This window comes from Wasmannia auropunctata, unplaced genomic scaffold (assembly GCF_000956235.1).
Source record: "Wasmannia auropunctata unplaced genomic scaffold, wasmannia.A_1.0 LD336051.1, whole genome shotgun sequence".
Classification (NCBI taxonomy): domain Eukaryota; kingdom Metazoa; phylum Arthropoda; class Insecta; order Hymenoptera; family Formicidae; genus Wasmannia; species Wasmannia auropunctata.
Window position 1 is genome coordinate 343,256 of NW_012026839.1, and position 14,484 is coordinate 357,739.

Genomic DNA, 14,484 nt, shown 5'->3' on the forward strand with positions numbered 1-14,484 from the left:
CTCTTACGCGCTCGATTTGTCGCTTACAATTAGACTCGCGAGATCTGACTGCGGCGTCCGACAATCCCCGTCGCTACCGATCAAATGAATGATGAAAATCGCCCTTTTTCCGGCACTCGCTGAGTTGCTGCTCGCTCCACCGTTCAAGATCCATCCCTATATGCATCCCAAATTTCCCTTGTTTACAAAACGCTGTTTTAAGGCAGCCGAAATCGTTGGCGTTGTAAGATGTTTGACCGACGCCGCGTCGAGATCCCATATGCGAGTCGTGTATACGTTTTGCGTAAAAGTGGTCGAACTGTCCGTGTTTTTTCGTATTGTGTACGTTCGAACGCATTTATGTATATACGCATATGTATCGCATGTGTTTTATACGTTACGTATGTCGTGCACGACTTTCGGTCTCGTCGTTACGCTCGGATTATATAATTTATATATGTAACTTATTCTATACGTGCAGGGTAGAAGAAAAACACGAAAAATGTTTTAATTATTCCCATTTATTGTCTTGCGCTATACAATTTCCGTAATTTCCGAATGGCTTTATTCGCGCGCGTTTGGCGCGCGTTTTCACGCTCGCGAAAAATATATGCACGACGCACCTGTGCCTGCGTTAACGAGTCTTTCGCGAGAGGATCGCTCCTTATCGAATAAATATGAACGCAGCCGAAATCTCTATCGTATCGATTGACAGTCCGCTCTCCATTTTAGAGTTTCACTACTATCGTTTCGGTACAACCTTGATACCGTACTGCAAGAGTTACGTCTGGAGGTATGCGAGCCACGCAACTATACAACTTTGAGAATCGAATGTGATCGTAGCGATCGAGGAACCGAGGAGTCTGATGCAGATTTTCTTGTCTACTCGCAAAAAAAGGGAAAGAGAGAGAGAGAGAGAGAGAGAGAGAGAGAGAGAGACGACGATGAAACGAGCGCGCGAAAGAGATCTTTCCCGAGCTCCTCCCGTCCCGTCCGATGCCGACGTTTCTCCGGATGCTGCGTTACGACGGCGAGGAGCGTTACGTAAGGCGCCTGATAAAATCGTCATCCGTGGCGGGCGTCTAAACGCGACGTCTTCGAGCAAAAACTATCGAATCGATTTTTCATTTTCTTCCTTTTATTTTTGTTTTGTCCTTAATGTCATTATTTAGTCAGCACAGATCGTCTTCAGGGACGCGCAGCAGCGACTCTTCACAGATTGTAGATGGCACAGCCATGTTCTCAGCCTGTCAATCACCTCCGCGCAATCTGACCCCACGTCCGTGCATTCACCGGCCTCTGTTCCTGGAAGCAGACGGACGGATTGGTGTCGCGAAACGCGATTTCCATTGGATACATACGTAACGTTTTCGATTAGAGTGGTTTACACAGAATGCATATATCCCACATATCTGAAATAGAATTGAATAGGTGCAACAATGTAAAATTATTAGTAATCCCATCCGAAGAAACTACAAAACATATATCGTCGTTCTTGCGTCCACAGGTTTTATTACGTATACAAGTATAAAAATATTATACACATATTCATGTTTCACTGTCTCACTAGTGAATTTGCTGTGGAGAGATGTAGAGAGTGGCGGGAGATGCGTTTACGTTTGCGATGCTTATGTGCATCTTTGTCAAAGAAACAAAAGGTACCTAGACGCTAGGGCTTCAAGATTCGTTCGGATTTTACGCTATCCGTTTATTCGGATTACGAATAAATGTGATACTTCAAATTCGGGTCATCCGGATATTCGAATTTTCTAAGAACCCGAATAATAGAAGTTTCGGATCTAAATCCTGATTTCGAGTTAAGCCCACTTTATTTATCTTATTTCTATTTTATTCATATTTTATTGACGTTATAATATTGTATCACTGTTGGAAGCGTGTTTAAGACAACGAATTCAGATCCGGATCCAAATAATTTGGATATCCGAATTATTCGAATAATCAGAATAATCCTGTTTGAGTTTTCGAATCCAAACCGATCTCGGATATTCGAATACTTAGAAGCCCTACTAGGCACTCCATTTCTATCGGATCAATATTCGAATCTTCATTCACAATTTATTTAAAGAGATTGTGATCCGATAGGAGAGAGAGGTATTTACAAAAAAAATAAGTATATACAAAAGAAATGGACTGTTAAATCTCCGATTTAATTTAATCAATATTTATTACATTTCGATGAAATTGGAGAACCGTGTTAACGAAAAAGAATTAACGATAATTGGTATTAAGGACTCTTGTCGATTTGTGAGATCGATTGCACATATAAGACGGAAATTCGGTTTATGACACTTTTCATATTCCATTAGTAATATTAGAAGAAACATAGAGAAGATATTATACAAAATGATAAAACAGCCTTCAAGTGTCGGCAGGGATATCATCAGAAAACTGGTAGAACGACAGTAGACAGAGATGTATGTCGGAACCAGTGTCTCTCGAAGGGTTCCTCGCGGGCGGAATTCGTCACCGGAGAAAATTAGAAGAAACAGGAGAGACACAGAGAGAAGATCGTCGGATTTCGAGAATCCGTCACGGCAAGAGATGATCATGCAAAATTAAAGAACTCGTCCCGAGAGGAGATCGACAGAGAGAAGAAGAAGAAAAAGGAATCTAGTTCAGAATTCTCTTACCGCGGCCGAATTCATTTCGAAGGCCGTTCTGATATCCTTTGGTCGTCGTGGAAAGCGACGTCACGCTGATCGCGCTCTTATACTTGAACGGATTAACTTTCGCACCGTAAGTGACCTTCGGAGTCGTACTGACGGTGTAATACGAGTTGAAGAAATTGACGCCTCCCCTGGTGGTGGTGCTGACGCCGCCACCAGTGCCGCTATTGCTATTGTTATCGCTATTACTATTGTATTTAGTCTTGTATCGATCAGTGTACACGTTATTGATAATCGTCCGCGTGTATTTTGACGCCGTCGTGGCGAACGGATTTGTGACGCGTTTGTAAGGATAAGTCGACGTCCTTATCGTCGTCGTCGTCGTCGTCGGTGTCGACGCGGTTACGCTCGTTAATGGCATACTCTGTGTTGCTTTCCATGGATACCTGTGTGGCAATATTATCATGGCATTACTACCCTGCTTAAAAGATCCGATAGATAATGGATGAGAAATAGATTTAAACTTCATTGAAATTTTATAGTATATAAAGTTATCGTTTCTATCAAGCTCACATTTGAGCTATTATGTAGAAGTTACCTATATTTTTATCGTTTCTTTATAGTATATCTTACTTAAACTTTAAATACACTTAAATACAAATTTGAACGTTTATGTTTTTTTTTAACTTATCGAGTTATCTAATCCAAACTGAAAATTATGATTTGTTATATATTTTATTATATTTGTAAGCAATATTAAAATTATTTATATATAAAACACAAAATCCCTAAAATTAAAATATTACATAATAAATGATACATAAATTGAAAACATTGATACGATAATATCAATTTTGATTAAATATGGTCAAAGATAAACATTACTTAGAGTGATTTTTAAATTATATATTGAATATAGAGTAAAAAAAGATAACAATTCTGATATTTAAGATATAGCCAAACCTGATATAACCAAAAACACGATAAAATTGTATAACTTTCTTCTTATCTAATTCTATCGGATTTTTTAAACGAGGTACATACAGCGGCTGCGTATCTGCACACTATATATTCCGCTAAATAAAGGTGTCAATATTGGCAAACTGAAGCTAATCGACACAGTCTTTCATCATAAATGTATCGATTCTCACTTCTTAAATTGAAGTTATGGTAATTGTTAAAATACACGAGTGGGTTGCCTAGGAATACACTTGTCGATATTGTTCAATAAATGTTGCTGGCGTAACTTCAACCTCCAACGTCGAAATTTTTAAAAATTTTGCAGTATATTCACGAGTCTTTTCGAAGACATTAATTCGTAATATTTATTTTTTCAGATTATTGCGTAAAAGTTTTGTGTTTTTTTTTAGCGAAGATTAATCGATCAAAACGCACAAAAAAATAAATTTTCTACACGCGACTATGAAAGATCTAATTAATAAGATCTAATTACGTGAAATATGCGACTTTTGTTGCGCGCGTTACAAAACAAGAGCACTGTCGCTCGAGTCCCTTGGATCATTACCTGTAGTCTGTGTTGTTGTAATGAGCGAACAGCCGGGAGTGTATTGCGGAATTGAATACGCTGTCCCGGCGTACATACGTCGGAATGTTCTGCGTATAATCCGGTATTATGTTCTCGTGCTCCACCACGCACTTCCCGTTCAGGCAATACTGGAAATCAGCATTAACGATCAAGCGATTAAACAACTGTGCAAAGACATCTCTCTTGATATATGCCGAATATTATTATCCCGGCACTGTTATATAAAATTACATATCAACATCGCGTATGTTGTTGGCATTAGAGCCAAGATTTATGAGATCACTTCTGATGTAATTGCGTGTTACAATTGCGACGAACGCGTCGCGGAAGCTACGCCGTCATGCAAATTGCATTATGTATACATTAATGAAAAATGTGCGTCGAGGAAGACATTTCTTTTTAACAGAAACAAGACGTTATTGTTCTTGCAAAGCGCGTAGACTCTCGTTTTACCTGACCATCCCCGCACGGCGAACCTTCCGCTGCTGGGCGATACGCGACGCAATATCCGGATCCGGCGTCGAAACAGAACAGCTGAGCGCAAACTCGATCGTCTTTCTAAAATACGCAAAATGTAAATAGTTAAAAATATATAAATCAAAGCTAAAGGGATTTTCCCACTAAACGGAAATGGATTGCAATTTCAAATCATGGATTAAAATGATTTGAAATGGACTGGCCTTCGTGGAAATAAATGCATTTTTATAAAGGCCAATCCATTTTTCAACCCATGGTTTAGAAAATTTCAATCCATTTCCGTTTACTGGATTGTTTTAGAAATTTTATTGGAATTTAATCAAACTTCTCATTTTACTGATACATACGAAACAAGCGCTTGTTCCACGATCTTTCCGACATTGCGCATCTAAGGATAGGAGTTTTCCCGGAAGCACTCTGGGCAGCGCCTCGTCCTCGTGAGGCGCATTGTACAAGCAGGTCGCTGTATCACCACTAAAAATTTCAGAAAACGCGGAGGTAGTGAACATGTTACCATTTGCTTCTACAGTCTGAGAACAGCGTAGATGTCAAAATTAGTTTGAAAAATAAAAGAAATAATTGGAAAAGTAATACAGTCAAACTTCGATAATTCGAACTTCTACAAATCGAAAAAAATCTATAAAACGAAAATTTTGTTCATTCCACTTTTACTCCACTGCGGAAAACCTCTATAAATCGAAATAAAACCTACTTTAACTCGAATTATTTGTCAGACATTTATAGATGTATTATTTTACCTCTGCGACTCGAATTTGAAGTAGTTAGACCTCTACAAGTCAAACTTCTATTGTCATTGCCTCTATAATTCGAAGTTGTAGAGTCATTCGGGGTAAACGCGCGCACATTTTAGTTGACGTTTGATTAGTTAAAAATGTGCAGACTTGAATAAAAAAATATGATTCTTTGTGTAGCCCATTTATTATAGTTCTTTAAAAAAAAATAACAATTTATATTCAACTTCTCTCATATTTTCACAAAATTAAAAATTATCCCGAAAAGTCGAATGAGCTCACTTGACCCGTATTGCGGGTAAACATGCGCAGTACATAATAAACGCACTTGAAGTAAATGTGCAATCAACATTTTTTAAAACATTTTTTGAGCATTAACTTTAGTATAGTATAGGTTACAGTTTTTCACACATACAAAGAATCACGTCTCTTTTCTTCTTTAATTTGATGTAACACATTTTATGTAAATAGTCAAAAATTTATCGTACTGTTTTATAATCATGTGTATATTTATTTTATTATTGCGCATAGAGTTCCAACTACTGTTTACTTTTTACTGGTATGCAAACGCCACTACCTGGCTAACAGTAATTACACGCAAAAAAATGACTTAGCGTTATCTGCAGCTAAATATCAGTAGCTAGTTCGAACTTTGCTGCCATTGCTAAAAATTAGCTATTAAAGATAAAATATATTTGTTGCGAGATACAATTTTATTAGCTAAAATGAAAGCGTACTTTAAGAGTATTCTATTGTGACCGGTCAAAAAATCGATTTTTTTTAACGTATTCTTATAATTTCGAGTCTTGAAAATGTGTCTCTACACTGAAAAAAGTAATCTTGCAATTATAGCGAGAATTATTTAGGTACGAAAATTAGCTAAAATGGATAAGTGATTAGTAAACACTATATACGATCAGAAATCGGCAAAAAATTAATAATAAATTAATATTATTTGATTACTTGATTAATCATTAATCAAATTAAAAAAATTTTTGATTACTTGATTAATCATTAATCAAAATAAAAAAATTTTTGATTACTTGATTAATCGTTAATCAAAATAAAAAAATTATTGATTACTTAATTAATCGTTAATCAAAATAAAAAAATTTTTGATTACTTGATTAATCATTAATCAAAATAAAAAATTTTTTGATTTTGATTAATGATTAATCAAGTAATCAAAAATTTTTTTAATTTGATTAATAATTATTTAAGTAATCGTTAATCAGAGTTAAAAATATTACTAAAAATATCGATAATGCCGATCTCTGTATACGATACCACATATGTTTTGTATTTATATAATCAATATAGGTAATAGAGACAGAAATTATATCTGAACTATTTGTCAAATTTAGCAAGAAAGTTCTTCTATGACGTTTAATTAGTCCAGACTCCAATCCAGACTCTAATCATATTTGGTTATGATACCAATATTTTTTTGTATATATTCTTGGAATATTACTGCTAAATATAAATTCTACGTATGATAAAAAATTCTTTAGCAGATACAAAAACAGCGATGTAATTTAAGTGTAATATTTAGAATTCCAGCTGGAACAGCAAAACATTTCTTTGAGTGTAAAATATTAAGATGAAATTCATCAAATTGACCGAGTTATAGAGGATTTAAACGTAGCCCCCGCGCGCGTTCATGCGGCTCGTCGCCCGAGATTCTCACGCGGTAAACAGATTTTGTGTGTGTCAGGTAGTATTTCTTTACGTAGTCAGATAGTGCTATATACAGTTGAGAAAAGTATCCTATACGGCCCTGGTATAGCTGACTAAGGGTCAGTTATTGAAATTACTCATTGTCCACCTTGTAAACGCATGAGAAACTTTAAACGCGTTTTTCTCGAAACGACATTTTTCACATCAGGCGTGTATTTTTCTCGCAAATTGGGCCGATCGACTTGCGCTTTTGCATACATATAGTGTACATATTAGACTATCGTTTGACCTACCAACTTTTTGATCTCTTGAAAATTACTATTTTTCCGGACCGTGAAAATTAAATATTTTTTATCAAAAATCGAACTATTTTTTTTTCAACCATCGCCATTTTGTCAATTGTTCTTCAAATGATTTACTAGAAGGTCAAACCATAACCACATTTGTAAGGAATAAAATTTAAAAAAATTCGTTTATTTCAAATGACGAGGACGGCCGCAATCACTACGCCCCATAGAAGAGGAATTTCAAAATATGACCTGCGCGTCCATTTGTGCCGTGTGTAATTCTCAATAAAAAGCATTTAAAAAATTTGAGATGTTACTTCAAAATATATATAAATGTAAAAACAAAACATCACAGCTACAGGTTTAACCGTTTTTATAAAATTAACTCTCAAAAATCACCTTAAAAACGGACGTTCACACTCGAAGCCCTTAACAAGAGTAGCTAAAAAAGTGGCTTACGGAAAGAATGATTTTGCTGAAAAATTTAAAAGTTTTGCTAGATATTCCTCAATAGAATTAGTTAAACGTCATTTGATTCTAGCAGCAAATATTTTTAGCTGTATCGCCTAAATTTTAATAACTAATAAATTAAGCTTTGGCAGTAACGAATAACGATATTAGCTGTCCCTATTTTAAAGGCACACATTAGCTACCACCGCGGCTATATTTTAGCTGTATTGGTCTGCGTGTATAACTTCTACCTTCCCCTCCCGTTGAGATATAGACAATTCGCACACTTACTCAATGCGCGCGTTTACCCCGATTGACTCTAGCTATGTGTAACCATGAGTAATACTGGTATTTTGTTTCATGATTATATTTATATGTATACAATGAATAATTCACTGTTAAATATTTATTCTTTAAAAGCCGAATTATAATAGGAAAATTATAAACTCTCGTGCAAAGCCTCCGGAAATCGAATTTTCATATGTTAACCCTCTTTTACTCGAATTTCGATAAATCGAAAACTCTATAACTCAAAGATATTGATTTTTTTCCCTTTAAAAGCCGAATTATAATCGGAAAATTATAAACTCCCATACAAAGCCTCCGTAAGTTGAATTTTCATATATTAACCCTCTTTTACTCGAATTTCGATAAGTCAGAAACTCTTATAACTCGAAGAGTTTCTCTCTTCCTTTGAGATTCGAATTATCGAGGTTCGACTGTAATATAAAAAGTTCTCTCGCACGACAGACGCAAAGTTTGCATCCCAAGGTCAACGTCGCAAGCAGTTACCTACTTTAGAAAATGATGGAAGGAGGACACGCTGCAGTGGGACCACTTGAAGCCCTTCTCGGTGTGTCTAAGATCGCTCATGATGTATCCGTCTTCCCAACGACACTTTTCGGCGCCTGGTCCACCCAGGTAGCTGGGCGGCGGTGAACCGTCGTGAACGGCACCCAATCTACGATTCGCGCGCAAAAAAAAAAACGTACGATTTATTTTTAACGGTGTCAATCGATTCTCTCGTTACGGGGCAAAAAAGAAGGCGGACGCGCGCAGCAGTAGATAAAAAGCGGGAGGGAACGGAAAAAGGGTTGCGAAACGGTGTTTCATGGGTGCTTACAGGTGGCCGACCTCGTGCGCAGCGACGATGATACCGCTGAATCCGCCGGTATCTTCGATGATAGCGACCGAATTCACCTTCTCGAGGCGCTTATTCACGACGCACGCCCCGCCGACGTACGCGAATCCTGTGCAGAGGAGACTCTTTAGCATGCCTCGCGTTTGCGTCCCCGCGGCTACGTGCATACACATTATACGAATGCGATAGCGCTACTTCGTTATTATCAGAATTGTATACGATATTAACGCAAGCTGTCTCGTTAAATTAGCGACAGAAGCGTATCTTCACCGTGAACACTTCAACGCGTTAACTCTCCGTGCATTATAGGAAGAATAAGTTAAACCGCGATTAAAGTTAATCTTTATTGATGAAAACGGGCAATACCCCAGCAAAATTTAAACTGCTTAACTTTAGTTCGTAAAAAAATAGTATTATTTTCTTGTTTTAAAGGATTAAAGAGTTTATTATTCTGTTTTATTCTTATATCTTAAGAAACAAGAATCGATATGATACCTAGTCGGAATTATTGTCGTATTAAATTAATATAATACTTAAAGTGAGGTATAACATGGGATACCCCACGTGGTTCGCCATGTTGATTTTTTCTACCTGATGCACAGAGGATTAATTACTCTACTTCTTTAAATTTCGAGATTCCGATGTTTTCGGAAATCTCGATCTTTCGGAAAAATCGCTCGAAAATCTCGATTTTTTTGCTCACAGTGTCAAATGTAGTTTCAATATTTACGTTTGCGTTTACGGTGAAGAAACGCGCGTTGTTAATACACCATAGACGTTGCTAGTATCTCAAGTTTTGGCCTTACGGGGGGGATTAATATTATTAATCCGCTTGCGGGTAAATGTTAAAAACGAGTAGTCAGGTCGATATTTAATGCGGCATGCATTCGACGTTAATTCATCGCCCAATGGTTAACCGAGAGAGTTAGCCGAAGAAGTTACTGCGTGATTTACGTTCGAGATGCCCGTGCAGCGAATCCGGCCGATCAACGGACGTCGTCGCCTTCCCTTGTTCGTTTCCCCGATATTTCAATATCGATTACGGAAAAGTAAGGCACATTCTCTCTCTTTTGTGTTGCTGTGTGATTTTCAGAAACTTACCAAAGACCACGATCCGTGACAGTGTAATGCAGCCAAAGGTAATACAAGAGTCATGAATTATTATTCAGAAGAGAACAAAGAGCGCAGGCGATGTAAAAAGAAAAAAAAAGGAGAACAAAGAGACGGGAGGAGAAATTGAATTTTGAGCGACCGTTTTCCTTCGTGTTTCTCGCCACGCGCGAGATGCGCGAGATGCGATACTCATCTCGGTGTATAAAAGACCGTGAAACGATAGATATGTACATAAAAAAAATGCGGAAACACAGTAATAGTCGTGTAGATACAGTGGCGGATTACAAACGGAATTGCCGCTAGATTTCTTTACATTTCGCATTTCGTACTTCGTATATATTGTGTGAACCGTCGAATCGCGGTGCGCCAAAATTGTCACGATCCGCCACTGTACATCAGATACCTATAGCGTATATGAAAAATAGATATAAACACATATAGAAGTAAGATTTAAGCAACTGTGCAAGGGAACAGCAGAGTTCGAAAGAGGCAATTGCTTGATCGCATTCTCGTTGCTGAATTTGAATCTGTATGATGTGCGCATAACGACAGAAGATTATTACGTAAGAAAGAAAGAGGCATTATGTAGAAGTAAAGTATATACAGGTTGTTTCCGTATAATTGGCCACCTCTTTTTATCTTGTAAACTAATAGAGATAGACCTAATAAATATCAAATTAAATAGCTCTGATTAAACTTTATTGTAAGTACAGTGATCACTTAGAAATATTATCTATGTTAGAAAGCGGAAAGACATAATTAATTTTTGTACCATAAAGTGACAATTTTAATATGATAAAAGTTATAGCGTTCTTTTTAACGAATACAACAATGTGTGATATAACGACATTATCTTACAAATTATACAAATTATTTTGGTTTAAAGTTTTACTGGCGACTGTTATTTTTCGGCCCTGCGGTGTGGCTAATTTCCGACTTTCGCGTTGACAATTGACGTGTAATGTTTTTATCTGATCATAGTACTCTCGTCAGTGCGAGAGTCGGAAGTTGGCCACACCGCAGAGCCGAAATTGAAAAGGTATAGTAGCCCGCAAAACTTTAAACCGAATTACTCTTATAATTCGTAAAATAATTTCGTTATATCGTACATCGTCGTATTTGTTAAAAAAAACACTACAACTTTTATCATATTAAAATTGTCACTTTACCGTACAAAAATTAATCATGTCTTTCCGCTTTCTAATATAGATAATATTTCTAAGTGATCATTGTGCTTACAATAAAGTTTAGTTAGAGCCGTTTAATTTGATATTATTTTTAGGTCTCTTTCTATTAGTTTGCAAAATAAAAAGGAATGGCCACTTATACGGGGACATCCTGTATAATATTCAGTTGACACAAGTAAAGTATGATTTGTAACAGAGAGCTCACTTTGAGTAACTTCAACGATTGCCTTCTAAGTCTCGAAAAATTGAAAATAGAATTTTAAACATTTCTATTCTGATCTTCTGACTTTCAAAAAAATTTATCAGATTTCCTTCATTTGTTTTAAACTTGCGCTAAATGATCGAAACTGGAAATCTGAATGTTGAAACTTTGTAAGGCAGTGCATAATGTGCAAGACTTAAAACTGAGAAAGCTATGTAAAAACACAAATTTCCCTCTTCTTGATTCGAAAAAAAAAAAACGTACCTGCGGTTCCTCTATTGCACACATCATTCGCGTATTGCCTCCTGCACATATCTAATCTGCAATGCAATAACAAAAATACTCTTTATCATGTAGATTTACACAAACGGTGAACATTTCTGACCTGGTCACGGGACAGGCAATATTCGGACGGCGAAATTCCGACCACCGCTCGTATTAATCCTTTTGCGATACTGCACAAGAGAACGATAGCAAAAAAAAAAAGAACCATGTGAGAATGGACGCGCGGAATCGAATCGAAACCGGGCTTGGAACGATTCGTGTCGTGGTCCGCTGGATTTCTCGCGGGTTCGAACACAAATGATAATCATCCTCTCGAGAAACTGTGACCGCCACACATATAGAAGGTGTAACACACACTACCTTGCGCTTTCAGAGAAAGTTCCATGATGTCCTTGCGATAATCAGTAAATGCGGATTTGCGTGTGGTCGAAAGCAAACACCCGCGAAGCGAACCAGTCGCAAAAGAAAAAAAAAAAAAGGAACCAGGATGTGTAACCGGCACAATTTTGGCGTGGTCGAATTTCGATACTTTATAGTCACGCGAAAAACGATCTCTCCGCACAGGCGGCGGGCCAATATTGTGTCGGTTTCAATCCTTGTCAGAAGTTGTCCGCGCGCGCGCACAAAAAAGAACGCGTGTTGCGGAAGCGCGCGTGTGGCTAATAAAATATATTAAATAAAAAATAAATAAATAAGTGAAAGCAAGAGAAAAAAAAACGCGCCGCGAGTGTCTGGTGCGCGAATAAATACTTCGCCTATTAAGCGTCGAGTTCGATTAATCGGTTTTGCGGTTGCGAGTTGGCATTTCGTTTAAGCGCGACGGGAGTCGCGGATCTAATTTATTTACTAGAGATTTCGCACGGCACGTTCTTTCGTAATCGAAAAAAAAAATTCGCAAGTTTAGTCATCTAAGCTATAAATTTTGTAGATCACGTAGACTTGCGTAAATAAAGATTTAACGTATAGATATTGTTGCTTCACCCTCGTTTCATCAATTAGTCCGGATTGATTCATGATGAAGACAAAATATTATACAGACAATGCATAGACAACAATAAAAATGCAAATAAAAAGAGCTGAAATATCGATCTGCGCGATAAAATTCACGCATATTATATTAGAAATAAATTTCGTCTAAATACAACTTAATAAAAATTAAAATTAATTTTTTATTTCAATCGTAACTTTCAGTTAGATTAATATTTCAGTTTCCTTTACTTTCTGTATTTCTACACCTGGCTGGAGTAACCCTGTCTAGAACGTGTTGCAAAATACTTGTAATAAAAAAAAACACACAAATCCGTCGGAAGGAAAAAAAGATTTATATTAAAGCCAGCTCAATCTACGCAGCATTATGTAACTTAACGCGTACGTAAAATTCTGCAAATCGCCTTGTGTTTTTAAGGAGATACAGGAAACTCGCGTCGAACTTTACGACTTTCCGATGCAAATGCCAAACTGGTCCGTCCGGGGATGCGCGACATTTCGTATATTCGGTGATACGTTTCGATTTTTACGGATCTGTGCGCGAGTCTGCGTGTTTCCGTGCGTGACGCAATTGACACGATTGTTCGGGACCACACCGCGATCGCGGATTATGCATTATTAATTAAAATTAAGATTAGTGGTACCATACCCACTCCACATTCGCTCCTCCTTGCTCGAGCGTGTGCGTAAGAAGCTCTGGTGAATTACAAGTGCATTGTCTCGCAGACACCGAATTGCAAGTTCCTAATTTTGCGCGTTGCGTTACGGGGGCACGCGAGGAATATATTTCTGTCTATTTCTACCAATGTAGATTAACTTTAATCTCGGTTTAATTCACTGTTTATCTTTTTCTAATTTTTAGAACTGGAAAAAGATACAAAGTAAGTTCAACCGAGAATTAAAGTTAATCTACATTGGTAGAAATGAAGTTGAGGCTGTTTGTTTTTTTGTACAGTTGAACTTCGATAACTCGAAAACCTCGTATAAGACGAAAATTTTGTTCATCCCCTTCCGCTCCGATGCGGAAAACCTCCATAAATCGAAATAAAACCTATCTTAACTCGAATTATTTGTCAGGTATTTAGATATATATTTTACCTCTGTGACTCGAATTTAAAGTAGCCAGACCTTTACAAGTCAAAGTTCACCTCTATAAGTCGGACTTCCATCGTCGCTACCTCTATAATTCGAAGTTGTATAGCTATCCCAGTAAACAGGAAAGGATTAAAATGGATTAAAATTTTTTAATTTATGATTGAAAAGGATTTGGCCTTCGTGGAAATGAATGCATTTCTATTTCTATCTGAAGGTGCCTTTTCATGTTGACGCTCGACGCTCATTTTTGACGTCAAAATTACGTGATCATAGTTGGCTTGCACGAAAAGCGGCAATATCAAGTTTAACGTCAATCGTATAATTCGTATATCTAAAATGTTCAGAACAAAACAACAACAGCCTTTGACGCTGAAGCTGAGAAAATCCAGCTTCTTTTTTTGACGCTAGCGTCAAAGTCGTTGGAAGTCACACGTGATTTCTAAAAATTCAACATGTTGATTTCTTTACTGCTTACGTCTTACTGAGTTTTGATTAAGCTTTTCTGTGTGCCGTAGCTTTAACGCTAAAACGAGCGTCTCATGAATTTGCATCTTAATGCATTTCTATTGTTTCATAATACGAATATAATATAATATTTTTTTAATTTAGATGGATTGAAACAATGCATTTCCTAGTCATAATTTTTAATTGAAGATCGGAAGAGCACACGTCTGAACTC

The 14,484-nt window shown here is 37.0% G+C and overlaps 1 protein-coding gene across 6 annotated transcripts in view; it reads right to left on the minus strand.

Annotated features, from left to right (window-relative positions):
* Nucleotides 1–482: 482 nt before the first annotated feature.
* LOC105451467 (A disintegrin and metalloproteinase with thrombospondin motifs 18) overlaps nucleotides 483–14,484 on the minus strand; it is a 65,315-nt gene continuing 51,313 nt past the window's right edge. For 5 of the 6 annotated variants that reach the window (XM_011691923.1, XM_011691924.1, XM_011691925.1 and 2 more), the window contains 8 exons: nucleotides 11,703–11,758; nucleotides 8,919–9,045; nucleotides 8,592–8,756; nucleotides 4,977–5,103; nucleotides 4,606–4,710; nucleotides 4,132–4,280; nucleotides 2,631–3,052; nucleotides 483–1,284 (listed from right to left, as the gene is read on the minus strand). In XM_011691923.1, coding sequence (XP_011690225.1) covers nucleotides 1,148–1,284; nucleotides 2,631–3,052; nucleotides 4,132–4,280; nucleotides 4,606–4,710; nucleotides 4,977–5,103; nucleotides 8,592–8,756; nucleotides 8,919–9,045; nucleotides 11,703–11,758 — 1,288 coding nt within the window. In that variant the 3' untranslated portion in view covers nucleotides 483–1,147. The remainder of the gene's footprint in view (nucleotides 1,285–2,630; nucleotides 3,053–4,131; nucleotides 4,281–4,605; nucleotides 4,711–4,976; nucleotides 5,104–8,591; nucleotides 8,757–8,918; nucleotides 9,046–11,702; nucleotides 11,759–14,484) is intronic. The other variant, XM_011691928.1, reaches the window with a different exon arrangement.